Raw genomic sequence first — 26,648 nt, 5'->3', positions numbered from 1 at the left:
CCTTTCGAAAAAGCTGACCACCACTCCATTTTGTTGATCCCTGCCTACAGACAGAAACTAAAACAAGAAGCTCCCGCGCTGAGGTCTGTTCAACGCTGGTCCGACCAATCTGACTCCACACTCCAAGACTGCTTCCATCACGTGGACTGGGATATGTTTCGTATTGCGTCAGACGACAACATTGACGAATACGCTGATTCGGTGAGCGAGTTCATTAGAACGTGCGTTGAAGATGTCGTTCCCATAGCAACGATTAAAACATTCCCAAACCAGAAACCGTGGATTGATGGCAGCATTCGCGTGAAACTGAAAGCCCGAACCACTGCTTTTAATCAGGGCAAGGTGACCGGAAACATGACCGAACACAAACAGTGTAACTATTCCCTCCGCAAGGCAATCAAACAAGCTAAGCGTCAGTATAGAGACAAAGTAGAATCTCAATTCAACGGCTCAAACACAAGAGGTATGTGGCAGGGTCTACAGTCAATCACGGATTACAAAAAGAAAACCAGCCCAGTCACGGACCAGGATGTCTTGCTCCCAGGCAGACTAAATAACTTTTTTGCCCGCTTTGAGGACAATACAGTGCCACTGACACGGCCCGCAACTAAAACATGCGGACTCTCCTTCACTGCAGCCGACGTGAGGAAAACATTTAAACGTGTCAACCCTCGCAAGGCTGCAGGCCCAGACGGCATCCCCAGCCGCGCCCTCAGAGCATGCGCAGACCAGCTGGCTGGTGTGTTTACGGACATATTCAATCAATCCCTATCCCAGTCTGTTGTTCCCACATGCTTCAAGAGGGCCACCATTGTTCCTGTTCCCAAGAAAGCTAAGGTAACTGAGCTAAACGACTACCACCCCGTAGCACTCACTTCCGTCATCATGAAGTGCTTTGAGAGACTAGTCAAGGACCGTATCACCTCCACCCTACCTGACACCCTAGACACACTCCAATTTGCTTACCGCCCAAATAGGTCCACAGACGATGCAATCTCAACCACACTGCACACTGCCCTAACCCATCTGGACAAGAGGAATACCTATGTGAGAATGCTGTTCATCGACTATAGCTCGGCATTTAACACCATAGTGCCCTCCAAGCTCGTCATCAAGCTTGAGACGCTGGGTCTCGACCCCGCCCTGTGCAACTGGGTACTGGACTTCTTGACGGGCCTCCCCCAGGTGGTGAGGGTAGGCAACAACATTTCCACCCTGCTGAGCCTCAACACTGGGGCCCCACAAGGGTGCGTTCTGAGCCCTCTCCTGTACTCCCTGTTCACCCACGACTGCGTGGCCACGCACGCCTCCAACTCAATCATCAAGTTTGCGGACGACACAACAGTGGTAGGCTTGATTACCAACAACGACGAGACGGCCTACAGTGAGGAGGTGAGGGCTCTCGGAGTGTGGTGTCAGGAAAATAACCTCACACTCAACGTCGACAAAACTAAGGAGATGATTGTGGACTTCAGGAAACAGCAGAGGGAACACCCCCCCCATCCACATTGATGGGACAGTAGTGGAGAGGGTAGTAAGTTTTAAGTTCCTCGGCGTACACATCACAGACAAACTGAATTGGTCCACCCACACAGACAGCATCGTGAAGAAGGTGCAGCAGCGCCTCTTCAACCTCAGGAGGCTGAAGAAATTCTGCTTGTCACCAAAAGCACACAAACTTCTACAGATGCACAATCGAGAGCATCCTGTCGGGCTGTATCACCGCCTGGTACGGCAACTGCTCCGCCCACAACCGTAAGGGGAGGGTAGTGAGGTCTGCACAACGCATCACCGGGGGCAAACTACCTGCCCTCCAGTACACCTACACCACCCGATGTCACAGGAAGGCCATAAAGATCATCAAGGACAACAACCACCCGAGCCACTGCCTGTTCACCCCGCTATCATCCAGAAGGCGAGGTCAGTACAGGTGCATCAAAGCGGGGACCGAGAGACTGAAAAACAGCTTCTATCTCAAGGCCATCAGACTGTTAAACAGCCACCACTAACATTGAGTGGCTGCTGCCAACACACTGAGTCAACTCCAGCCACTTTAAACAATGCTACCTAATATAATGTTTACATACCCTACATTATTCATCTCATATGTATATGTATATACTGTACACTATATCATCTACTGCATCTTTATGTAATACATGTATCACTAGCCACTTTAACTATGCCACTTGGAATGAGAAAAAATGTCAGTCTCTCGATGTGCAAAACTGATAGAGACATACCCCAAGCGACTTACAGCTGTAATCGCAGCAAAAGGTGGCGCTACAAAGTATTAACTTAAGGGGGCTGAATAATTTTGCACGCCCAATTTTTCAGTTTTTGATTTGTTAAAAAAGTTTGAAATATCCAATAAATGTCGTTCCACGATTGTGTCCCACTTGTTGTTGATTCTTAACAAAAAAATACAGTTTTATATCTTTATGTTTGAAGCCTGAAATGTGGCAAAAGGTCGCAAAGTTCAAGGGGGCCGAATACTTCGCAAGGCACTGTATGTATGTATGTATGTATGTATGTATGTATGTATGTATGTATGTATGTATGTATGTATGTATGTATATACACAATATATTTACACACATTTACATACATTTACGTATTTTAGGCGTATATTTATTTTGTTTTCTATTTACCTTTCATATTTTATATTATGTAACATGCTTAATTGAAAATGTGCACAAAGGTCCTAAATAAAAGGATAAATAATCAAATATGAGTAAGCACCTTTTATTTGTTGAGTGTAATTCAAAATGTAATAAGAAATAGGCCTTTACATGGAATCATGTTATATAAACTATTTATTCTTTGAATTTACAGAACATGTGCTATATCAGGATATGACATTTTGGCCATATCTCCCAGCCCTATTTGGTGAACCAGTAAAGTGGTGTGAATACTTATATTATGCATTTCATTTTTCAACAAATTTGCCAACATGTCTAAAAACATGCTTTCACTTTGGTATTGTGTATAGACAGGGGGAAAACATATATTTAATCAATTTTGAAACATAAAAGGTGCATTAAAAAGGTGAAGGTGCTTTAACAGTGTGTAGGATGCCAATACACCTCTGCCTACTACTGAATTTCTACAGAAAAATATATAGCAGTTGGTTATTACAATGTCCACATATGTTGAAAAAGGGCCGCTTGGGGGGTATTTTATCATTTAAATCATTGTGGAGTACATCCAGTTCCTAAATGAGGGCTTTATTTGGGCTGTGTAAATCTGCAAAACAAGGAAATTAAGATGACAAATGCTTACCGAGTGACTTGGAAGAATCCAACAACCCAGGAGACCAGAAACAAATATTTAGATGACGGTCAGGGTTCAGATAAAAGGCTTTGGAAGCTCTTTAGATTAGATGGGCATGACACAGCAGGCTGGCAGCTAGGGAAAAGTACACTGGTGGAAGGGTACTGGGAGAATAAGTATTGTAACCTACTGTTTGGCTGTCAGGAAAGTCCATCTTGATCAACTTGTGGGCACACTCTTCAAAATCCAAACTGTTGAAAGAAGAGAGACATTTATTCGTAATTCGTCATCACGTTATAATAATTATCCTGAGTGCATAAGCATAACAGCTTTATCAAGTCATATGGAAGAGGACATAGTGTCTGGGCACAAGGCAAGATAACAACTTGCTCTGTGATGAAATGTTACAAAATTATCACGCAAAAAAACAAGTCTATATGTCCTCATGTATATTTTAGAAGTACGTTCAGTACCCATTTAGTGGAGTTTATATATGGGGCAGATTACTTATTTGAGTGTGATCACTTTGGAAAATTCCACCCAACAGCTCCATTTAGGAAGCAGGCAAGACTGCATCCTGCAGACATGGTATAAAACTGTGGTGAACACCATGGACTTCTCATTTCATTCAGACATGGTATAAAACTGTGGTGAACACCATGGACTTCTCATTTCATTCAGACATGGTATAAAACTGTGGTGAACACCATGGACTTCTCATTTCATTCAGACATGGTGTAAAACGGTGGTGGACCCCACAGACTTAATTTAATTCAGACATTTCTCTTCTATAGCTGCCGAAACTGCTGACACAGGCCGACACACTGCTTAGCCAACGGTGTTGATCCACAACGTCTGGACCAAAATTCACACAACACTAACTGTCCTGACCGTGTCGCTCAGATGGTATAGCATGGCACTTGCAAAGCCAGGGTGGTGGGTTCGATTCCCACGGGGGGGACCAGAACGAATGAAAATGTATGCAGTCAATGGATAAGTGTCCAGCTTCTCAAACTATAGACTTTTGTTTTTACTTGTTCGACCGAGAGTAGTCTTTTTTTGACCAATCGATTGGTTGAAATTGTAAAATGTGTATTTTTCCATATATAGACACACCCTATGTGTTTGAATAAAATTAACTACATGTACTGAGCTTGTCTGATGCTTTAAGCACTCTGATTAAATAATTAAAACAAACTGACTCAAGAGTGAGCCAGAGATCGAGATGGTCTCACCAAAATAAAAATAAACTTTACGATCCTACTCCTCCAGCTGGCCTTTGCAGATTCTGCAGTTATGGTTCTGAAGTTGCGGGTAATTGGCAATTTATCTTACCATTTCATATGATTTGCGGCCCACTTTTGATTTTCATATGCACGTTTTCGTGTAATAGTAATTAATTTATAACAGTTCTCAAAATCTGTGATTAATCTACATTCTATCTAAATGAAAATTATACAAATCTAAAGGTAGCTTATTGCCAACCATGTTAAAATAGACTACACAAACAAATAAGCTTACAATTGGCTCATTCATCCCCCCTTCTGTCCCTTGTAACTAGTCCCCAGGCCATTGCTGTAAATGAGAATGTGTTCTCAGTCAACTTATCTTATAAAATATAACAGTTAAATAAAAATAAATAAAAACACTGCAGCTTGCAGGTATAAATGATCATGATAAAAATAAATATCCTATAAATCACAGACTGGCTAGGCATGACCAACAACCAACTTCATAATATTTGATCAACTATCAACTGGGTCAGCCCAAAACTAGTGCTAGCAAACTTGCAACACCAGCTGCATTAAGTACTGTGGTGCATCTCTTCCTCATGGACTGCGCCAGATTTGCTGTGAGATGTTACCCCACTCTTCCACCAAGGCACCTGCAAGTTCCCAGACATCTCTGGGGGAATGGCCCTAGCCCAACAGGTTCCAGACATGCTCAATGGGATTGAGATTCGGGCTCTCTGCTGGCCATGGCAGAACACTGACATTCCTGTCTTGCAGGAAATCACGCACAGAACGAGCAGTATGGCTGGTGGCATTGTCATGCTGGAGGGTCATGTCAGGATGAGCCTGCAGAAAGGGTACCACATGAGGGAGGATGTCTTCCCTGTAACGCACAGCGTTGAGATTGCCTGCAATGACAACAAGCTCAGTCCGATGATGCTGTCCCAGACCATGACGGACCCTCCACCTTCAAATCGATCCCGCTCCAGTGTACAACACTCATTCCTTCGAAAGATAAAAGCGAATCGACCATCACCCCTGGTTAGACAAAACCGCGACTCGTCAGTGAAGAGCACTTTTTGCCAGTCCTGTCTGGTCCAGCGACGGTGGGTTTGTGCCCATAGGTGATGTTGTTGCCGGTGATGTTTGGTGAGGACCTGCATTTACAACAGGACGACAAGCCCCCAGTACAGCCTCTCTCAGCCTATTGCGGACAGACCGTGCACTGATGGAGGGATTGTGCATTCCTAGTGTAACTCGGGCAGTGGGCAGAACTGAAAAAGCGTGTGCGAACAAGAAGGCCTACAAACCTGACTCAGTTACACCAGCTCTGTCAGGAGGAATGGACTAAAATACACCCAACTTATTGTGGGAAGCTTGTGGAAGGCTACCCAAAACATTTGACCCAAGTTTAAAAAATGTAAGGAAATACACTCAATTAGTATTTGGTAGCATGTAAACTTCTGAGCCACTGGGAATGTGATGAAAGAAATAAAAGCTGAAATAAATCACTCTACTATTATTCTGACATCCACATTCTTAAATAAAGTGGTGATCTTAACTGACCTAAGACAGGGAATTTTTACTAGGATTAAATGTCAGGAATTGTGAAAAACTGAGTTTAAATGCATTTGGCTAAGGTGTATGTAGTAACCTTCAACTGTAGCACGAGTCAAAAGTTGACACACCTACTCATTCAAGGGTTTTTATTGTTACATTTTAGAATGATCGTGACGGCATCACAACTATGAAATAACACATATGGAATCATGTAGTGACCAAAAAAGGGTTAAACAAATCAAAATATATTTTAGATTCTTCAAAGTAGCCACCCTTTGCCTTGATGACAACTTTGCACACTCTTCGCATTATCTCAACCAGCTTCATGACGTAGTCACCTAGAATGCATTTCAATTAACTTCTTTGGGGTAGGGGGCAGTATTGGGTAGCTTGGATGAAAAACGTGCCCATATTAAGCTGCCTGCTACTCAGCCGTAAAAGCTAGATTTGGATAGAAAAGCCTCTGAAGTTTCTAAAACTGTTTGAAGTATGTCTGTGAGTATAACAGAACTCACATGGCAGGCAAAAACCTGAGAAAAAAAATTCAACCAGGAAGTGGGAAATCTGAGGTTAGTAGTTCTTCAACTCAGCCCCCATTGAAGATAGTGGGATATTAGTTATGTTTCACTTCCCAAGGCTTCCACTAGATGTCAACAGTATTTATAAAATGTTTTGAGGATTCTACTCTAAAGGAGAGGCTCATAAGAGCTCTTTAAGTGAGTGGTCTGGCAGAGTGCCACAGCCTCGGTCTTGGACATAACTGAGACATTATCGAACAAATCAAACATTTATGGTGGAACTGGGATTCCTGGGAGTGCATTCTGATGAAGATCATCAGTGAATATTTAAAATGCTATTTCTGGGTAATGTTGACTACCCAATATGGCGGGTATCTTTTTGGCTGCTTTGTTGTCTAAAGGCTGTACTCAGATTATTGCATGGTTTGCTTCCTCCATAAGTTTTTTTGAAATCTGACACAGCGGTTGCATTAAGGAGAAGTTCATCTAAAGTTCCATGTATAATAGTTGTATCTTTATCAATGTTTATTATGAGTATTTCTGTAATTTGATGTGGCTCTCTGCACAATCACTGCATGTTTTAGAACTACTGAATGCAACGCGCCAAAGTAAACTCAGATATTTTTATATAAATATGAACTTTATCAAAAAAAACATACATGTATTGTGTAACATGAAGTCCTATGAGTGTCATCTGATGAAGATCATCAAAGGTTAGTGATTAATTTTATATCTATTTCTGCTTTTTGTGACTCCTCTCTTTGGATGGAAAAAGGCTGTTTTTCTGTGGCTTGGTGGTGACCTAACATAATCGTTTGTGGTGCTTTCGCTGTAAATCCTTTTTGAAACCAGACACTGTGGCTGGATTAGCAAGAATTTTATCTTTAAAATGGTGTAAAATACTTGTATGCTTGAGGAATTTTAATAATGAGATTTTTGTTGTTTTGAATTTAGCACCCTGCACTTTGACTGGCTGTTGCGGGGGGTTCCGCTAGCTTAAATTAATGGGTGTGCCTTGTTAACCTTGTGACTAGGGGGCAGTATTTTAATTTATGGAAAAAATAACGTTCCCGTAGTAAACGGGATATTTTGTCAGGACAGGATGCTAGAATATGCATATAATTGACAGCTTAGGATAGAAAACACTAACGTTTCCGAAACTGTAAAAATATTGTCTGTGAGTATAACAGAACTGATGAAAATCCAAATAGGAAGGGACTCTTATTTAGAAGGCTCTGCGTTCCTATGCGTCCCTATTGAGCAGTGAATGGGCTATCAACCAGATTACTTTTTCTATGGCTTCCCTAATGTGTCTAGTGTCACAATACATAGTTTCAGGCTTTTATTTTGAAAAATTAGCCTGAAAGTCAACATTGCGTCAGTGGTCAGCTGAAGTCTCTCAGAGTGTTTGGTGCGTAAAGGACAAATGGGGCCATTGTTTCTCTCTATCCTACTAAAGAAGCCACCAGTCCCGGTTGATATATTATCAAATAGATATTTGAAAAACAACTTGAGGATTGATTATAAACAACGTTTGCCATGTTTCTGTCGATATTATGGAGCTAATTTGGAATATTTTTAGCCATTTTCATGACTGCAATTTCCGGGCGATTTCTCAGCCAAACGTGAAGAACAAACGGAGCTATTTCGCCTACAAAAATAATATTTTTGGAAAAAAGGAACATTTGCTATCTAACTGGGAGTCTCGTGAGTGAAAATATCCGAAGCGCATCAAAGGTAAACAATTTAATTTGATTGCTTTTCTGATTTCTGTGACCAAGTTACGTGCTGCTAGCTGGACAAAATGCTATGCTAGGCTATCAATAAACTTACACAAATGCTTGTCTAGCTTTGGCTGTAAAGCATATTTTGAAAATCTGAGATGACAGGGTGATTAACAAAAGGCTAAGCTGTGTCTCAATTTTTTTCATTTGTGATTTTCATGAATGGGAATATTTATGTCCGTTGCGTTATGCTAATTAGTGTCAGATGATGACAACGGTCCCTTTCACGGGATGGGGTGACACTAGAGGTTAAAAGTTAATTTGTTGAAATTCTTTCCCTCAATGCATTTTAACCAATCGGTTGTGTTGTGACAACGCAAGGGTGGTATACAGAAGATAGCCCTATTTGGTAAAAGACCAAGTCCATATTATGGCAAGAACAGCTCAAATAAGCAAAGAGAAATGACTGTCAATCAATACTTTAAGACATGAATGTCAGTCAACGCGAAACATTTCAAGAACTTTGAAAGTTACTTCAAGTGCAGTCACAAAAACCATCAAGCGCTATGAAGGAAACTGGCTCTCATGAGGGGGAAAGGAAGACTCAGAGTTACCTCTGCTACAGAGGATACGTTCATTAGTTATCTGCTCCTCAGATTGCAGCCCAAATAAATGCTTCACAGAGTTCAAGTAACAGACAAATCTCAACATCAACTGGTCAGAGGAGACAGCGTGAATCAGACCTTCATGGTCAAATTGCTGCAAAGAAACCCCCACAAAAGGACACAAAGAAGAAGAGACTTGCTTGGGCCAACACAAGCAATGGACATTAGACCAGTAGAAATGTCCTTTGGTCTGATTCCAAATATTAGATTTTTTGGTTCTAATCGCCGTGTCTTTGTGAGACGCAGAGTAAGTGAGCGGATGATCTCTGCATGTGTGTTTCCCACCGTGAAGCATGGAGGTGATGCGATGGTATGGGGGTGCTTTGCTGGTGACACTGTCAGTGATTTATTCAAGGCACATTTAACCAACAGCGATACACCAGTGATACACCATCCCATCTGGTTTGCGCTTATTGGGACAATCATTTGTTTTTCAACAGAACAATGACCCAACACACCTCCAGGCTATGTAAGGGCTATTTACCAAGGAGGAGAGTGATGGAGTGCTGCATCAGATGACCAGGCCTCCACAATCACCCGACCTCAACCCAATCGAGATGGTTTGGGAGGAGTTGGACCCCAGACTGAAGGAAAAGCAGCCAACAAGTTCTCAGCATATGTGGGAACTCCAAGACGGTTGGAAAAGCATTCCAGGTGAAGCTGATTGAGAGAATGCCAAGAGTGTGTAAAGCTGTCATCAATGCGAAGGGTGACTACTTTGAAGAATCTAAAATATTATTTAAATTTGTTTTACATATTTTTGGTTCCTACATGATTCTATATGTGTTATTTCATAGTTTTGATGTCTTCACTATTATTCTACAATGTAGGAAATAGTAAAAAATAAAGAAAAACCCTGAGTAGGTGTGTTCGAACTTTAGACTGGTACTGTATGTAATGGAGAATTGATAGACTACCAATCAGAGGGCAAACAATTCACACAATGAAGTTATGAAACAATGGATGTGAACCAAATGGCAGGAGTGCATTCTGGAGACGTGCCTTGTGCATCTTAGCTATAATCCCAATATTATTGGACAGTGGCAACTCTGTGGCCTCCTCAATGGATTATTCCACTGGGACAGGCCCAAATGACCAGTGTCTCGAGTGCCATGATAAAAAATGATATATTTTGCACTGCTCGGCAAAAAAAACAAACTTTGTCAACCAACAGCCTATCTAACATCCAACCCCACTACAGACCCAAACCCAGCTCATCCAAGCCCAGGTGTAGGGGGCTGGCCTTGTTACACAGTCACCATAGTTGCTTGAACCGTGCTGTAAAGGCCAATGTGAAAGGAAAATAACCAAGCCGGTCCAGTTCGATTCAGGTCAGCACAATAATGTGAAAAGGCCAAGGAGGAGGACCACAGCCTTTCAGATTGAGTACGGTCTGGGTGTTTTCTGTCTCCTCTCTGGGGTCCTGCTAATCTTTTAATTACAGACTATCACACTAAAACAGACAGGCCGGTCAATGGAAAGCGACTTGAGTAGAATGGAAAATAATGGGAAATGTGACACAAACAATTAGGCTCAGTTAAACAACTAACCTTCAATAGAAGGACTGACAGATACGCCAAATGTCTACGTCAACATGCTATGCAAACATGTAATACAAATAGGCCTACACTGTGTACATACATAAGATACATACAAATACTCTGCCTATGTCTATTGGTGGCCTGAAGACATTCTTTCAGAAACAAGATTCAAAATAGACTGCACACACGCATAACCGCTTATCTAAAAGGGTTTAAAAGAGAAGAGCTTTCAGCATCATTAACATTTGACAGGTCCCTGAATGGCCCCGAGGCAGACTATCTGATAGACAAGGGAATGGCTCTGTAGTACCTTCCTTCCACCTACCTACCTCATCTGACAGTAAGTGAATGGTTATCTGCTCTGTGCTCTCCTTCCTACACCAGCTGGAAAAAGACCCTCTCAGCTTTAGAGAAGGAGAATGTAGGCAGAAAAGTCCACAATGGTTGCTGTTCTCATTGAACTCTATGACCAGGGTTCTTTAATTAGGCAGCAAATGGAAGCAACTCTGAAGGACTACCTGGACCAATGGTGTTACGATCAGGGACGCAAACTTGTGAGGGCACAAAAAGGTGACACTATTTGTTTGCACTGAAAAATGCAAAAAAAAAATCCCTGCTAGGGGGAAATGCAGGTTAACTAATTAAACAAAGAAAATGATCTATATGGTCAGTCTCGGTATGTAAAATAAAAAGTGGTTAATGTGAATCTAACTCACAGCTAAAAAATGTAAAGAAAGCAATCCAATGTTATTTGTTGCCGAGACTTTACTGCAAATGACACTCTTGAGAAAAAACATTACCCTAAAATTGCAGTTAGCCATGGCAGCCTTTATAATAGAGTGCTTGTGACCACACACACATCTAAATATTGCACTTGGGAAAAACACATCTTAAAAGAAGAAATAGAATGAAACAAACAGGCATTCTATTTTCGCTCTATTGTAGTGGCCACTGTAGTAGACATCGATCAAGTGCACATGGTTACATGTGTGCAAAAATAACGTTTGACTGAGTAAAAAATGTTATATAATCCCCCCCCTCACTCACACACAAGTGTTACTGTTAAATTCAACACAACAAAAGCAATATCTTTGGGCTACACTGCACATTGCTACATTGTAGACTTTCTGCCTGTGGACATCTGTTTTACAATGTGTCCGCAGGACATGATTCCGTTTGTTGGCATAACTGATCTCATCAGGCAGAGTACACCTAGCATACTCATTTTCATCCACTGTATTTAAAAAGTGAAAAAGAGGGAAAGTGTGTGGTGTTCCTTTCACCTCTATAGTGGCATCCAGCTTAAACAGGGCCCAGCTCCAGCTCCAGCTAGAGTACACCTGATCCCTAAATCTACTTGTTTAACAAGCAACTCCTCATTTACACCTAATTCTCTCATTCTGGAAATTAACCACATTCTGTAGAGGGAAAACATTAGTTAACAGATAGTTGTTAGTTCGTTAGCTAGTGAACATTTCACACAGATTGCCAGGGTCCAGTAAGCAACTAACTAACACGTTAAAACTTGAGGAACGGCAAGGAGTCTTATACCAGTTAATACTATAGCGAATTGGTTTGGTTACGAATGTTAGCTCATCTGATGTTGTAACGTTAGCTGTGTGACATTATTAGTCAGCTAATTCTCATAAACTCAATAATGTGATCAGATAAGTTGGCTAATGTTGCTCAACATTTCTCCGGCTAGCTAACGGAGTATTCCATCCAGCTAGAAAGATTCTTAACCTCTTGAAACAAGAGGGCAGTATTTTGATTTTTGGATAAAAAACGTTCCCAAAGTAAACTGCCTATTTCTCAGGCCCAGAGGCTAGAATATGCATATAATTGGCAGATTAGGATAGAAAACACTCTAAAGTTTCCAAAACTGTCAAAATATTGTCTGTGGGTATAACAGAACTGATATTGCAGGCAGAAAGTTGAGGAAAATCCAACCCGGAAGTGCTGTTTTTCTGAAACTACTCTGTTCCATTGCAAGCCTGTCCTCCATTTAAAGGGATATCAACCAGATTCTTTTCCCTATGGCTTCCACAGGGTGTGAACAGTCTTTAGACATAGTTTCAGGCTTTTATTCTGAAAAATGAGTGAGAATGATCACATTGCGTCAGTGGACAGATGTCCTTCGGTTTATTCATGTGCGCGCCACTGGAGCGAGACCTTTTCTTTCTCTCTTGTATTGAAAAGTTTACCGTCCGGTTGGAATATTATCGATTATTTATTGTAAAATCAACCTGAGGATTGATTATAAAAAACGTTTGACATGTTTCTACGAATTTTACAGATACTATTTGGAATTTCCGTCTGCCCGTCGTGACCTGCACGAGCCTGTGGATTACTAAACAAAACGCGCCAACCAAATGGAGGTTTTTGGATATAAAGAGAATCTTAATGGAACAAAACAAACATTTATTGTGTAACTGGGAGTCTCGTGAGCGCAAACATACAAAGATCAAAGGTAAGCGATTCATTTAATTGCTTTTCTGACTTTCATGACCAATCTACTTTGCTGCTAGCTGTTTGTAATGTTTTGTCTGCTGAAAGCTGTCTTCACATAATCGCATGGTTTGCATTCACCGTAAAGCTTTTTGAAATCTGACACGCCAGGTGGATTAACAACAAGCTAAACTGTGTTTTGGTATATTGCACTTGTGATTTCATGAAAATTAAATATTTTTAGTAATTTAATTTTAATTTGGCACGTTGTAATTCACCGGATGTTGACGAAAATGATCCCGCAAAAGGGATTGGTGAAGTACGCCCCATCAACTTCTCACCCCCAACTCTGTGGTCAGGCCTCTCACCTAACGTTGCCTCTTCATTATCTTTCAGGGGACGCGCTGCTGTAACTAGTCAATTGGTTGGTCTCTTCTCTCGTTCAACATTCAACAGAATATGCTGCACTGCATTCGGTTGTTAAGTGAACGATTGGCTGAACCTTGGATACAGCCAGTATTGCTCCAAACGCGCATCACTAATTTACTACAGCCAGTAGTGATCCAAAGCCCCCTCCCCTCCGAAACGTTTCTCATCAGATCTACACAAATCACGCAGGTCACCCATTTTGGATTCAAAACGGCAAATTTCTCCACGAAAGGTGACTAGTTTGCATCCCTGTACGATGTACTCTAATAACCCAACCATGCACGATGCTACACCGGGGCTAGGGGGGGATATAGCCCAGTCACAAATCTGCGTATCCCCAGTTAAGCATTTTAAACAAAGAAACATGTACAAGTTAATAACCAGCCATTCTGTTCCCAATCTGATCCCTGGCTGCGTGCTCGTGGCGCGCGTGAACCCTATGACGTGTGGGGGAAAAGACATCTTTCACGTGAGACGTTTTTGTCATTGCCTTGTGGTCACTTGTATTAGGCTTATAGCTATTTTGTTGAATATCCTTTGGCCAAATTCAATTAAAAACTACATATAAATATAATGTGCTGTGTGCCATATCTGCTTTTATTTTAAAAAACGAGAACTTCCATATAACTCTGAAGTCATGAAAATTCTCTTAGCACCACCCACGTATTGGTCAAGCTTGCCCTTATCCCCGGGAGACAAAACATCTTGGTGCTGTGCCTGAACCCAGCGCAACTAGAGTGATAAACCTCACAAAAGGATGATGAAACTAAAGCATGGTGCATACTGATCCTAGACTTCACCTCAGCTGCTGTGCATAAATGAATACTTCACCACCTGCTGCAGCCCCCCTACGGGCTTACACACACACCAATAGCGTTTGCTGGCCCAGAGTACTTAGCAGCTCTGAACGTAATTTGCAAAAAACCGAGTGTGCACCAATTTTACATGTACAATTGCATGGAAAATGTCTGCAGTCGTACGTCTACAGCGGGTGGTCCCTGAAAGACAGCGCACTGAACGATCGTCCAAAAACGCAAGATCCACATTCGGTGCGCTGTGCGCGAGCCTTAACAGCAATTCTATATCTAGAGTCAATAAAACCTAGATTATGCCCCCCCCCTCACCATTTTTTCACCCATTTAAAACATTTTATGTCAATGAATGTGTGCAAACCAAACTTTTCATGAAAGGGGGGCGTTCTTAAAATACAGCTTTAAATAAACTGTGTCCTTCTACACTCTTTATCTGCAGTGGACATGGAGGGATTTTCAGCCATTTGGTTAGGGTTTCATTTGAGCCCAGAGTAAAAGTCTACTACTGCCCCATTTCTGTTGAATACTTCCCCGGACTTGGGCACGTTCCCATTCCGTTGGCATTATCAGCCCTAGTTTACTTTTCTTGACAGAAAAACATCATTTAGGCAGCGCGGACACACACAGTATAGTACCCACCTTGACTGGATGGCGAGATAGATGGTGCGGCGAAATGCGACCAAGTTGACTTCCGTCTGGTCGAAGATGGTGACTTTCTCTGCTTCTATAAAAGGAAAACAATCAATAGTTGGAGGGGTTGTATTCATTGTCGCACCATCAGGAGTTTGTCATACTATCCGTCTCCAAACAGAGGTCAGTCAGTCTGTCTCACTTACTCTTTACAGAGAGTTATTTAAACTCTTCTTAAATGTTTAGTGATTGTGTATATGCAGAGCTTCCTTGTAAAAGAGACCGTGGTCTCAATGGAGACTCCCTTTGAAAATAAAGGTCAAATAAACTAACTGAAAAAAGACTGCACTCACTGTTGTAGAAGTCACCTTGAATAACTGTCTGCTACGTGGCATATCATATTTTGTTGAAACTGTGGGGTCACACAAGTCTATAGAGTAGGAGTACTTTATGGATGTAGTGCAGAAGTGTTCTGACAGGTTGTCTAGAAGGGGAGCAGAGCAGTCAGACCACTTCCTAATGGTCTTGGTATGTGGTGCATTTCCTTTGCAGTCCTGAGCCGCTGGGGATAAGATTTCTGGGACAGATAACCTGTGGGACCAACGAGGACAGCCAAGGCCACCAACACTGTCCCCAAGTGCTCCCCCTCTCAGTTAGGACACAGAATACCTACTGCAACATCAGTGAAAAGTTACATGTAGCCTAATCTATACCTTTTCAGGTGTGTTCAGGTGTCTGTTTACTGTTGTTTGTTTCTTTCTTATTTCGATTCTATGTGACTTGTAAGCTGTGGAAAGAATTGACTCATGAGGGATATGCCTAATAAACATAATCAATGGCATCAATCAATCAGTCACTATCAAGAGTCACATGGACCCTAGTACATGCATATATACCATCTCCGCCCTCTTCCCCCTCTTTTTCTCCATCATCTTCATCATCGTCACTTCCATCCACGTCTTCTCCAGAGTCACTGCTGCCCTCATCCAGGATTTCTGAGGGGAAAAGACAGGTAAATGGTATACTGTACCGTTAAAACAATAAATCCACATTTTTCTCCCAAAACAACAAACTGAAATTTCTCCCAATATGTTAATTAACATAGTATGTTAACAATGTCATTGTGACAGTATAATGCAATTGAATTGGTTTTGGTAATACAAAATGACTACTCTATGGTAGCTGCAACACTAGCTAGGTAGCAGAATGGCTCCACAACCACTTATCCATTACACTTTACACAGCATTCATTTCAATGGTATACTGTAATAAGAACGGCCTTATTGCTTCACCGTAAGGCATTTAATTGGCAGTGTGATCCCTCAAACTATCAACTCACCCTTCTTAATTGCTTTGTACTTCTCCTCGTTCTCCAAGAAGTCTGGATCCATCTTAAAGACATCTGCAAGATAGACAGAATAATTGTTTTTAATAGCAACCATTAGTTCGCAATTAGTACATTTCGGAGCAATTCAAGTTATTGCAAATGAGACGCAATCAGAAGTAATTACCCATAAAAAACAGAAGCACTGTATATTAAGATGCAATTCATTATCGGGCTTAATGTGACAATTGCATTCCTCCCTTCTTGCCCCCTGAAGGGATGCTTGTATAGATTTTCATTTAGGACAAGTTTGTCTGTGCTGAAGCTACAGAAAATATGGTTATTCTGTTGAATTGTACAAACATAAATAAATAGCGTCACAGAGGCATAGTCTTAATGTCAGGATGAAAATGTAACCCTCTATTATGAGACCGAGGGAGAGAGACCGAGAGAGAGCGCAAGAAAGAAAGAGGGACAGAGATGGATATTGAAAGAGCGACCGAGCGAGACAGAGACCGTGTCCAAATATCCATACATGCGTCCTAAACAGTAGACCGTTTTGAGTATGCGGAAAAAATAGAGTATACTTTAATTGCCCAGATGTCATTTCAGCTATTAGATATTGGGATGCGCAACCAAAATCATTGAATAGCGGAAAAGCACGCAATCACGCATTCTCAGTAAGCGAAAATAGAATGTTTAATAATAGTATGTGACCTTTCTAAAATCGAGTATGGTTTAAATGCCAGGATGTTATACTCATTTCTGCTTTTCATCTAGTAGAATTCAATGCAAAATTTTGAACAATGCAATGGAAAAGGTGGGCTGCGGGTGACAGGCCCTAGTTTACATTTACATTTAAGCCATTTAGCAGACGCTCTTATCCAGAGTTCTCTTCAAGTAGCCAACAAAACTAGACTTCTTAATTGGAAAGATGCCCGAATCCCTGTTCTCTTGGCCTTCATCAGAGCTTTTAAAACGGAATACTAAACAACCTTTTCATTTGTGAATGTGTCGGCACAGGGGACTCAGGATGTGCCTGCGTTATTGATGTCATGTTCATCAGGACTTTTAATTTGAACATATCGATTGTTTTAGTATTGTAGTCAAGGCTACCTATGTAATTTATGAATCAAGCCTAAGCAGTCATTCTGATCTCTTTCCCAATGATCAGTGCTTTAATTAATTTAGTTGCTGTCCAGCAGTTCTGAATTTGCAATGCACCCCTCCAAGTTTTTCTGTGCAATAGTCTTATATGATTTGAACATTTGAACGTTTTGGTGTGTGTACTAGGCTATTTGAATGAATTTATCTATGTTATAGCACTTTGGTTTCACTAATAAATATGTTGAAATGGAACCAAATGATCTTTACCAGTCTTCAGTCCTTTTTAAATAGGATAGATGGTCGAATGTGATAGTCTGCCTATATCTAGCTTCGAGAGAGATTTCAAGAAAGATAGAGACTGACTGTGATTTCTCTCTTCTCAGAGAACATTATTCAACACTGGGACATCTAGAGAGACTGATAAGAGAGGAAAACCCCAGCTAAAATCTAAATCTGTATAATAAGCCCCAACCCTTAGGGACCTAAAGGACAGCAGGTGAATTTTCTTTCTCCCCTGGCAATGAACGATCATGCTGAACACTCAAATTATCACAGTTAAGGCTCAATCTCAGTTGCTTAAAAATATGTTATCTCCTTGTCTCCTCGCATTAATTTGCACTGATTTGAAAAGACATGGTCAATGCTAATCAATAGAGTGGATTTTATCTGGTCAGTAGAGGCAAGGACAGATTTTCAGACAGTCGAGAACGAGCCAGGATGTTCAAGTGATGCTCCAAAGGTTTTGTATAATTTCAGATAGAAGATTTGAAATTAGTGCTCACGAGCCAAAATGGGTCCCTGAATTTGTTGTTCTTGTGCAATTTGTATGATACACTACATGACCAAAGTATGTGGACACCTGCTCATCGAACATTTAATTCCAAAACCATAGGCATTAATATGGAGTTGGTCCCCCTTTTGCTGATATAACAGCCTCCACTCTTCTGGGAAGTCTTTCCACTAGATGTTGCAACATTGCTGAGGGGACTTGCTTTCCTTTCAGCGACAAGAGTGAGGACGGGCACTGCACTGATGTTGGGCTATTAGGTCTGGCTCGCAGTCGGTGTTCCAATTCATCCCCAAGGTGTTTGATGGGGTTGAGGTCAGGGCTCTGAGCAGGCCAGTCAAGTTATTCCACACCGATCTCGAGAAACCATTTCAGTATGGACCTCGCTTTGTGCATGGGGGTATTGTCATGCTGAAACAGGAAAGGGCTTTCCCAAAACTGTTACCACAAAGTTGGAAGCACAGTATTGTCTAGAATGTCATTGTATTCTATACCACACCTCCGAACCATGAAAAACAGCCCCAGACAATTATTCCTCCACCAAATTTTACAGTTGGCACTATGCATTCGGGCAGGCAGTGTTCTCCTGGCATCCGCCAAACCCCAATCGGTCCGTCAGATTGCAAGATGGTGAAGCGTGATTCATCACTCCAGAGAACACGTTTCCACTGCTCCAGAGCCAATGGTGGTGAGCTATACACCACTCCAGCTGATGCTTGGCATTGCCCATGGTTATCTTAGGCTTGTGTGCAGCTGCTCGGCCATGGAAACCCATTTCATGAAGCTCCCAGCGAACAGTTCTTGTGCCGACTCGGTAGGGAGTGTTGCAACCGAGGACAGATCATTTTCATTAGCTAAGTGTTTCAGCACTCAGCAATCCCGTTCTGTGAGCTTGTGTGGCCTACCACTTCGCAGCTGAGCCGTTGCTGCTCGTAGACATTTCCACTTCACAATATTAGAGCTTACAGTTCACAGGGGCAGCTTTAGCAGTGCAGAAATTTTACGAACTGACTTGTAGGAAAGGTGGCATCTTATGACTGTGCCACGTTGAAAGTTACTGAGCTCTTCAGTAAGGCCATTCTACTGCCGATGTTTGTCTATGGAGATTGCATAGCGGTGTGCTTGATTTTATTCACCTGTCAGCAACGGGTGTGGCTGAAATAGCTGAATACACCAATTTGAAGAGGTGTCCACATACACTATATATAAAAAAATCCAATCCGTACAATATGCCATGAACTTGTAAGTGATCTCGGACTGCATCTTTAACCGATTAGGCCTGCTAGCTAGGGGGTATTCAGTAGATCTTCTTGGATGTAGTCTTCTTGGGGTGACATGTGTGAACTGATTCTATTTGTATATATTATTCTATAATATCTTACTCAGTATATCTTCTTGGTTGTAGTCATCCTCTAGGGGCAGCATGTGTGTGAACTGATCGTCCTCCTCCACTAGGTCCAGCCCCTCGGGAACGATAGGGTGGTCCTTAAACCCGTCCTTCCTAATGGCGAACATCACCTCGATCATGTACTGCACACGCTTGTCTATCTCCGACTCGTGAAGGATGTTACGCAGCCGCTCGAAGATGGCTGACAACAGACAGAGACAATATTTGAATCATAGAATTATATTTCTGTGGTTTGAATTTAATACCAATAAAAATGCAACATAAGAGCACCAAAAACAAGATCACTAGAGAAATGAATAAAGACATCACTAGATTTTTCTGAATGAGTAGTGAGACTGCTAAAAGGATTCTGTAGCTGTGATTGAACTGATGCTTCAATCACCCAAGCCTGTTCAAACTAAGAGCGAAGCGGAAGTGTTGTGTATTCCTATGTACCATTGATGCCTCTAGGGGAGACTTCAGTGAGTTTGAGGCCACACTCCTTGAGGAAGCTGATGGACACCTCCACGCTGTCATCTGTAGGTCTCTCCAGGAGTAGAGTCAACATCTCAAGACACAGCACCTCATGGGCCTGGGTGGGGAACAATGGAAATAGGTTTACAACACTAAGTGCCTGTGCGAGTGTGTGTGATCTAGCATAGAAAAGAGGACTTACCACATTCTGATTGACCAGGTGGGCAACGAACTTTGATGCTGTGAGACATTGTGCCTGAAAAACAAGGATACAAAATCATTTGGAGTTCAGTTGGTAGAGCATGGTGCTTGTAAGGCCAGTGTAGTGGGGTTGATTCCCCAGACTACTCATACATCAAATATATGCACACATGACAAAGTACCTTTGGACAAAAGCATCTGCTAAATGGCAACTATTATAAATTTAAACAACTACAAAGAGTGACTTAAATACATTACAACTCCTTATTCTCCACAATATGTATCAACATTTAAGTTGTTTTAGTTCAAACATCTAGTGCATAACCAGCTAGTCACCTTGTCGTTCCTCCGGTAGCCCTTGCGGAAGTTAAGGATGAGTCTCTTGAGGATGAGCTCTCCTATCTGAGGAAACTTGGAGTTGATGATGGCTACCACAGCAGCATAGACGTGGGTGAAGGTGGCCGAGGCACTCTGGGCCTGCAGGGTGGACCTGGCCAGGAGACCTCTGGAGAGCAGACACACAGACATTAGTGATCGTCACTTTTATGAAGTTAATCTATATCTCAAAGCACACTAAGAAACTTGACATGTTTCCGACTGCAAACATCTTGGACAGGTCCCTCTTGTAGAAGACATTTGAGCTCAATCAGAATAGCCTACATAAATAAATATGAAATAAATCCATTAAAAACCTTGGTCCATTACCTGCCCCTGACAATGTTCTCCTGCAGCAGTTCCTGGATGATCATGGCGATGTTGGATACGTTCACCTTGTTTATCAGACCATTGATGGACTTCTTCAGAGCCTCCCAGCTCATACGCTGGTAAGCCAGACTAGAAAGAGGTGGGGATAATTAAGCTTTTTGAAACAATTGGCAAGACCTACTGTATTTTTTGTGTATCTGAACAAACTGGTGTGATGGGTATCCTTTGATTAGAAAAATAATTGTCATACATGTTCACTCACAACTCTGCCCTTTTTAAAAATGGTGTTTCTCCACCAAACTGACTTGTTGCGGATAGAAATCAGTGCGTGACGACATAGTTCACACAAAATGTACTTTTTCGCTTATGTTTTTACGTACCGAATAAAAATCTAAAGTTCAATGTGTTTCCATCGCATTTTCAACTCTAATGATTTTGTCACAAATTAAAATGTATTGGAAAGCAGCATCAAGTTCACCGTTCATCATTAATTATTTAATCTGTAGCCTAATAAACTGAATGGTTTCCCGAGTTGTAGTGGGAGGACCACATATCATATCATCGCGACTCAGTTTACTTCGATATGATAGTTATTATATAAATATTTACACTTAAAGGCATTTACACTGCCATTTCTCGTATAATTAATTTAGACGCAAAAAGATCCCACCTTCTCAAACAAATAAATGATCTATCGGCATTTATGAAATTGTTCCCGAAACATCCTTTTTCCCATCATAGTTGTCATGATTTTAAAAAATGTATACAGTATGACTTTACTTGGATGGAAATGTGGTTAGTAACTGGAAACGTTCCATGAAATAACTAAAACTCCTCCTGCATCCTGAGATAAGCTGGTCTGGGATATAGCGATGGTGCTGCTTCATTCAAGGCCCCTAGAGTGGGGCACTGTGTGTGGTGTGCGTAAGTGTACTCAGTGTGTGCGCGTGTGTGGTGTGCGTAAGTGTACTCAGTGAGTGCGAAAGTGTACTCAGTGAGTGCGAAAGTGTACTCAGTGAGTGCGAAAGTGTACTCAGTGAGTGCGAAAGTGTACTCAGTGAGTGCGAAAGTGTACTCAGTGAGTGCGAAAGTGTACTCAGTGAGTGCGAAAGTGTACTCAGTGAGTGCGAAAGTGTACTCAGTGAGTGCGTGTGTACTGTGTGTGCGTGAGTGCGAAAGTGTACTCAAGTGTGTGTGGTGTGTGCGTAAGTGTACTCAGTGTGTGTGGTGTGTGCGTAAGTGTACTCAGTGTGTGCGTGTGTGTGCGTAAGTGTACTCAGTGTGCGTAAGTGTACTCAGTGTGTGCGTAAGTGTGGGTGCTCAGTGAGTGCGTAAGTGTACTCAGTGAGTGCGAAAGTGTACTCAGTGAGTGTGAAGTGTACTCACTGTGGCAGTGAGTGCGTGTGTGGTGTGCGTAAGTGTACTCAGTGTGTGTGTGTACTCAGTGTGTAGGTGTACTCAGAGTGTGCGTGTGTGGGTGTGTGTGTACTCAGTGAGTGCGTAAGTGTACTCAGTGTGTGTGTGTGTGTGGTGTGCGTAAGTGTACTCAGTGTGTGCGTGTGTACTCAGTGTGTGCGTAAGTGTACTCAGTGTGTGCGTGTGTGGTGTGCGTAAGTGTACTCAGTGTGTGTGTGTGTGGTGTGCGTAAGTGTACTCAGTGTGTGTGTGTGGTGTGCGTAAGTGTACTCAGTGTGTGTGTGTGTGGTGTGCGTAAGTGTACTCAGTGGGTGTGTGTGTGGTGTGCGTAAGTGTACTCAGTGTGTGCGTAAGTGTACTCAGTGGGTGTGCGTGTGTGGTGTGTACTCAGTGTGTGCGTGTGGTGTGTGTGTACTCAGTGGGTGTGTGTTTGCGTAAGTGTGCGTGTGGTGTGCGTAAGTGTACTCAGTGGGTGTGTGTGGCGTGCGGTGTGCGTGGGTGTGTGTGTGGTGTGCGTGTACTCAGTGTGTGCGTGTGTGGTGTGCGTAAGTGTACTCAGTGTGTGTGTGTGGTGTGCGTAAGTGTACTCAGTGTGTACTCAGTGTGTGCGTGTGTGGTGTGCGTAAGTGTGTGCGTGTGTGGGGTGTGCGTAAGTGTACTCAGTGTGTGCGTGTGTACTCAGTGTGTGTGTGCGTAAGTGTACTCAGTGTGTGCGTGTGGTGTGCGTAAGTGTACTCAGTGTGTGTGTGTGTGCGTGCGTGCGTGTACTCAGTGTGTGTGCGTGTGTGTGTGTGCGGTGTGCGTAAGTGTACTCAGTGTGTGTGTGTGGTGTGCGTAAGTGTACTCAGTGTGCGTGTGTGTGTGTGTGTGTAAGTGTACTCAGTGTGTGCGTGTGTGGTGTGCGTAAGTGTACTCAGTGTGTGGTGTGCGTAAGTGTACTCAGTGGGTGTGTGTGTGGTGTGCGTAAGTGTACTCAGTGGGTGTGTGTGTGGTGTGCGTAAGTGTACTCAGTGGGTGTGTGTGTGGTGTGCGTAAGTGTACTCAGTGGGTGTGTGTGTGGTGTGCGTAAGTGTACTCAGTGGGTGTGTGTGTGGTGTGCGTAAGTGTACTCAGTGGTGTGCGTGTGTGGGTGGTGTGCGTAAGTGTGTGTGTGTGTGCGTAAGTGTACTCAGTGTGTGTGTACTCAGTGTGTGGTGGTGTGCGTAAGTGTACTCAGTGTGTGTGTGTAAGTGTACTCAGTGTGTGCGTAAGTGTACTCAGTGTGTGTGTGTGCGTGTGTGGTGTGCGTAAGTGTACTCAGTGTGGCGTGTGTGTGTGTGGTGTGCGTAAGTGTACTCAGTGGGTGTGTGTGTGGTGTGCGTAAGTGTACTCAGTGGGTGTGTGTGTGGTGTGCGTAAGTGTACTCAGTGGGTGTGTGTTTGGTGTGCGTAAGTGTACTCAGTGTGTGTGTGGTGTGCGTAAGTGTACTCAGTGTGTGGGGTGCGTAAGTGTACTCAGTGTGTGCGTGTGTGGGGTGTGCGTAAGTGTACTCAGAGTGTGCGTGTGTGGGGTGTGCGTAAGTGTACTCAGTGTGTGCGTAAGTGTACTTAGTGTGTGCGTGTGCGTGTACTCAGTGTGTGTGGTGTGCGTAAGTGTGTGCGTAAGTGTACTCAGTGTGTGCGTGGTGTGTGTACGTGTGCGTGGTGTGCGTAAGTGTACTCAGTGTGTGCGCGTGTGTGTGCGTAAGTGTACTCAGGTGTGCGCGTGTGGTGTGCGTAAGTGTGTCAGTGTGTGCGTGTGGTGTGCGTAAGTACTACTCAGTGCGTGTGTGTGCGTGTGTGGTGTGCGTAAGTGTACTCAGTGTGTGCGTGTGGTGTGCGTAAGTGTACTCAGTGTGTGTGCGTAAGTGTACTCAGTGTGTGCGCGTGTGGTGTGCGTGTGTACTCAGTGTGTGCGTGTGTGCGTGTGTGCGTAAGTGTACTCAGTGTGTGCGCGTGCGTGTGGTGTGCGTAAGTGTACTCAGTGTGTGCGCGTGTGGTGTGCGTAAGTGTACTCAGTAAGTGTACTCAGTGTGTGCGCGTGTGGTGTGCGTAAGGTGTGTGCGTAAGTGTACTCAGTGTGTGCGCGTGGTGTGCGTAAGTGTACTCAGTGCGCGTGGTGGTGTGCGTAAGTGTACTCAGTGTGTGCGCGTGTGGTGTGCGTAAGTGTACTCAGTGTGTGCGCGTGTGGTGTGCGTAAATGTACTCAGTGTGTGCGTGGGTGTGCGTAAGTGTACTCAGTGTGTGCGCGTGTGGTGTGCGTAAGTGTACTCAGTGTGTGCGTGTGTGGTGTGCGTAAGTGTACTCAGTGTGTGCGTGGTGTGCGTAAGTGTACTCAGTGTGTGCGCGTGTGGTGTGCGTAAGTGTACTCAGTGTGCGTAAGTGTACTCAGTGAGTGCGTAAGTGTACTCAGTGTGCGTAAGTGTACTCCAGTGTGTGCGTAAGTGTACTCAGTGTGTGTGTGTGTGTAAGTGTACTCAGTGAGTGCGTAAGTGTACTCAGTGTGTGCGTAAGTGTACTCAGTGTGCGTGTGGTGTGCGTAAGTGTACTCAGTGTGTGCGTGTGTGGTGTGCGTAAGTGTACTCAGTGTGTGTGCGTAAGTGTGGTGTGCGTAAGTGTACTCAGTGTGTGTGCGTGTGTGGTGTGCGTAAGTGGACTCAGTGTGTGTGTGTGTGTGGTACTCAGTGCGTGTGTGTAAGTGGACTCAGTGTGTGTGCTCCAGTGTGTGCGTGTGTGTGCGTAAGTGTACTCAGTGTGTGCGTGTGTGGTGTGCGTAAATGTACTCAGTGTGTGCGTAAAGTGTACTCAGTGTGTGTGGTGTGCGCGTGTGTGTGCGTGTGTGCGTAAGTGTACTCAGTGTGTGTGCGCGTGTGGTGTGCGTAAGTGTACTCAGTGTGTGCGTGTGTGGTGTGCGTAAGTGTACTCAGTGTGTGTGGGTGTGCGTAAGTGTACTCAGTGTGTGTGTGGTGTGCGTAAGTGTACTCAGTGTGTGCGTGGTGTGCGTAAGTGTTCTCAGTGTGTGCGTGGTGTGCGCAAGTGTACTCAGTGTGTGCGTGTGTGGTGTGCGTAAGTGTACTCAGTGTGTGCGTGTGTGTGTGCGTAAGTGTACTCAGTGTGTGCGTGTGTGGTGTGCGTAAGTGTACTCAGTGCGTGTGTGCGTGTGCGCGTGTGTACTCAGTGTGCGTGTGTGGTGTGCGTAGTGTACTCAGTGTGTGCGCGTGTGTGTGTGCGTAAGTGTACTCAGTGTGTGCGCGTGTGGTGTGCGTAAGTGTACTCAGTGTGTGCGTGTGTGGTGTGCGTAAGTGTACTCAGTGTGTGCGTGTGTACTCAGTGTGCGTGCGTAAGTGTACTCAGTGTGTGCGTGTGTGGTGTGCGTAAGTGTACTCAGTGTGTGCGCGTGTACTCAGTGTGTGCGTGGTGTGCGTAAGTGTACTCAGTGTGTGCGTGTGTGGTGTGCGTAAGTGTACTCAGTGTGTGCGTGTGTGCGTAAGTGTGTCAGTGTGTGCGTGCGTGCGTGTACTCAGTGTGTGCGTGTGTGGTGTGCGTAAGTGTACTCAGTGTGTGTGCGCGTGTGGTGTGCGTAAGTGTACTCAGTGTGTGCGTGTGTGGTGTGCGTAAGTGTACTCAGTGTGTGTGCGTGTGGTGTGCGTAAGTGTACTCAGTGTGTGTGGTGTGCGTAAGTGTACTCAGTGTGTGCGTGTGGTGTGCGTAAGTGTACTCAGTGTGTGTGCGTGGTGTGCGTAAGTGTACTCAGTGTGTGCGTGTGTGGTGTGCGTACTCAGTGTGTGCGTGTGTGTGCGCGTGTACTCAGTGTGCGTAAGTGTACTCAGTGTGTGCGTGTGTGGTGTGCGTAAGTGTACTCAGTGTGTGTGTGTGTGTGCGTAAGTGTACTCAGTGTGTGCGTAAAGTGTACTCAGTGTGTGCGTGTGTACTCAGTGTGTGTGTGTGTGTGGTGTGCGTAAGTGTACTCAGTGTGTGCGTGTGTGGTGTGCGTAAGTGTACTCAGTGCGTGTGCGTGTGTGTGCGTAAGTGCGTAAGTGAGTGCGCGTGTGGTGTGCGTACTCAGTGTGTGTGCGTGTGTGCGTGTGCGTAAGTGTACTCAGTGTGTGCGTGTGTGTGTGCGTAAGTGTACTCAGTGTGTGCGTGGTGTGCGTAAGTGTACTCAGTGTGTGCGTAAGTGTACTCAGTGTGTGCGCGCGTGTGGTGTGCGTAAGTGTACTCAGTGTGCGTGCGCGTGTGTGCGTAAGTGTACTCAGTGTGTGCGCGTGTGGTGTGCGTAAGTGTACTCAGTGTGTGCGCGTGTGGTGTGCGTAAGTGTACTCAGTGTGTGCGCGTGTGGTGTGCGTAAGTGTACTCAGTGTGTGCGCGTGTGGTGTGCGTAAGTGTACTCAGTGTGTG

The 26,648-nt window shown here is 43.6% G+C and overlaps 1 protein-coding gene across 6 annotated transcripts in view; it reads right to left on the bottom strand.

Annotated features, from left to right (window-relative positions):
- Positions 1-26,648, bottom strand: part of cwc22 (CWC22 spliceosome associated protein homolog) — a 64,319-nt gene that overhangs the window by 19,913 nt on the left and 17,758 nt on the right. For all 6 annotated transcript variants that reach the window (XM_035773974.2, XM_035773971.2, XM_035773972.2 and 3 more), the window contains exons 7-15: positions 20,818-20,946; positions 20,449-20,617; positions 20,114-20,167; positions 19,894-20,029; positions 19,433-19,639; positions 16,172-16,234; positions 15,729-15,827; positions 14,842-14,926; positions 3,464-3,524 (exon numbers count right to left, since the gene is read on the bottom strand). In XM_035773974.2, the coding sequence (XP_035629867.1) occupies positions 3,464-3,524; positions 14,842-14,926; positions 15,729-15,827; positions 16,172-16,234; positions 19,433-19,639; positions 19,894-20,029; positions 20,114-20,167; positions 20,449-20,617; positions 20,818-20,946 (1,003 nt within the window). The remainder of the gene's footprint in view (positions 1-3,463; positions 3,525-14,841; positions 14,927-15,728; positions 15,828-16,171; positions 16,235-19,432; positions 19,640-19,893; positions 20,030-20,113; positions 20,168-20,448; positions 20,618-20,817; positions 20,947-26,648) is intronic.

Source organism: Oncorhynchus keta, chromosome 7, assembly GCF_023373465.1.
Source record: "Oncorhynchus keta strain PuntledgeMale-10-30-2019 chromosome 7, Oket_V2, whole genome shotgun sequence".
Lineage (NCBI taxonomy): Eukaryota > Metazoa > Chordata > Actinopteri > Salmoniformes > Salmonidae > Oncorhynchus > Oncorhynchus keta.
Note: the sequence above shows the minus strand (reverse complement) of the source record. Positions and strands in the feature narration are given on the sequence as shown.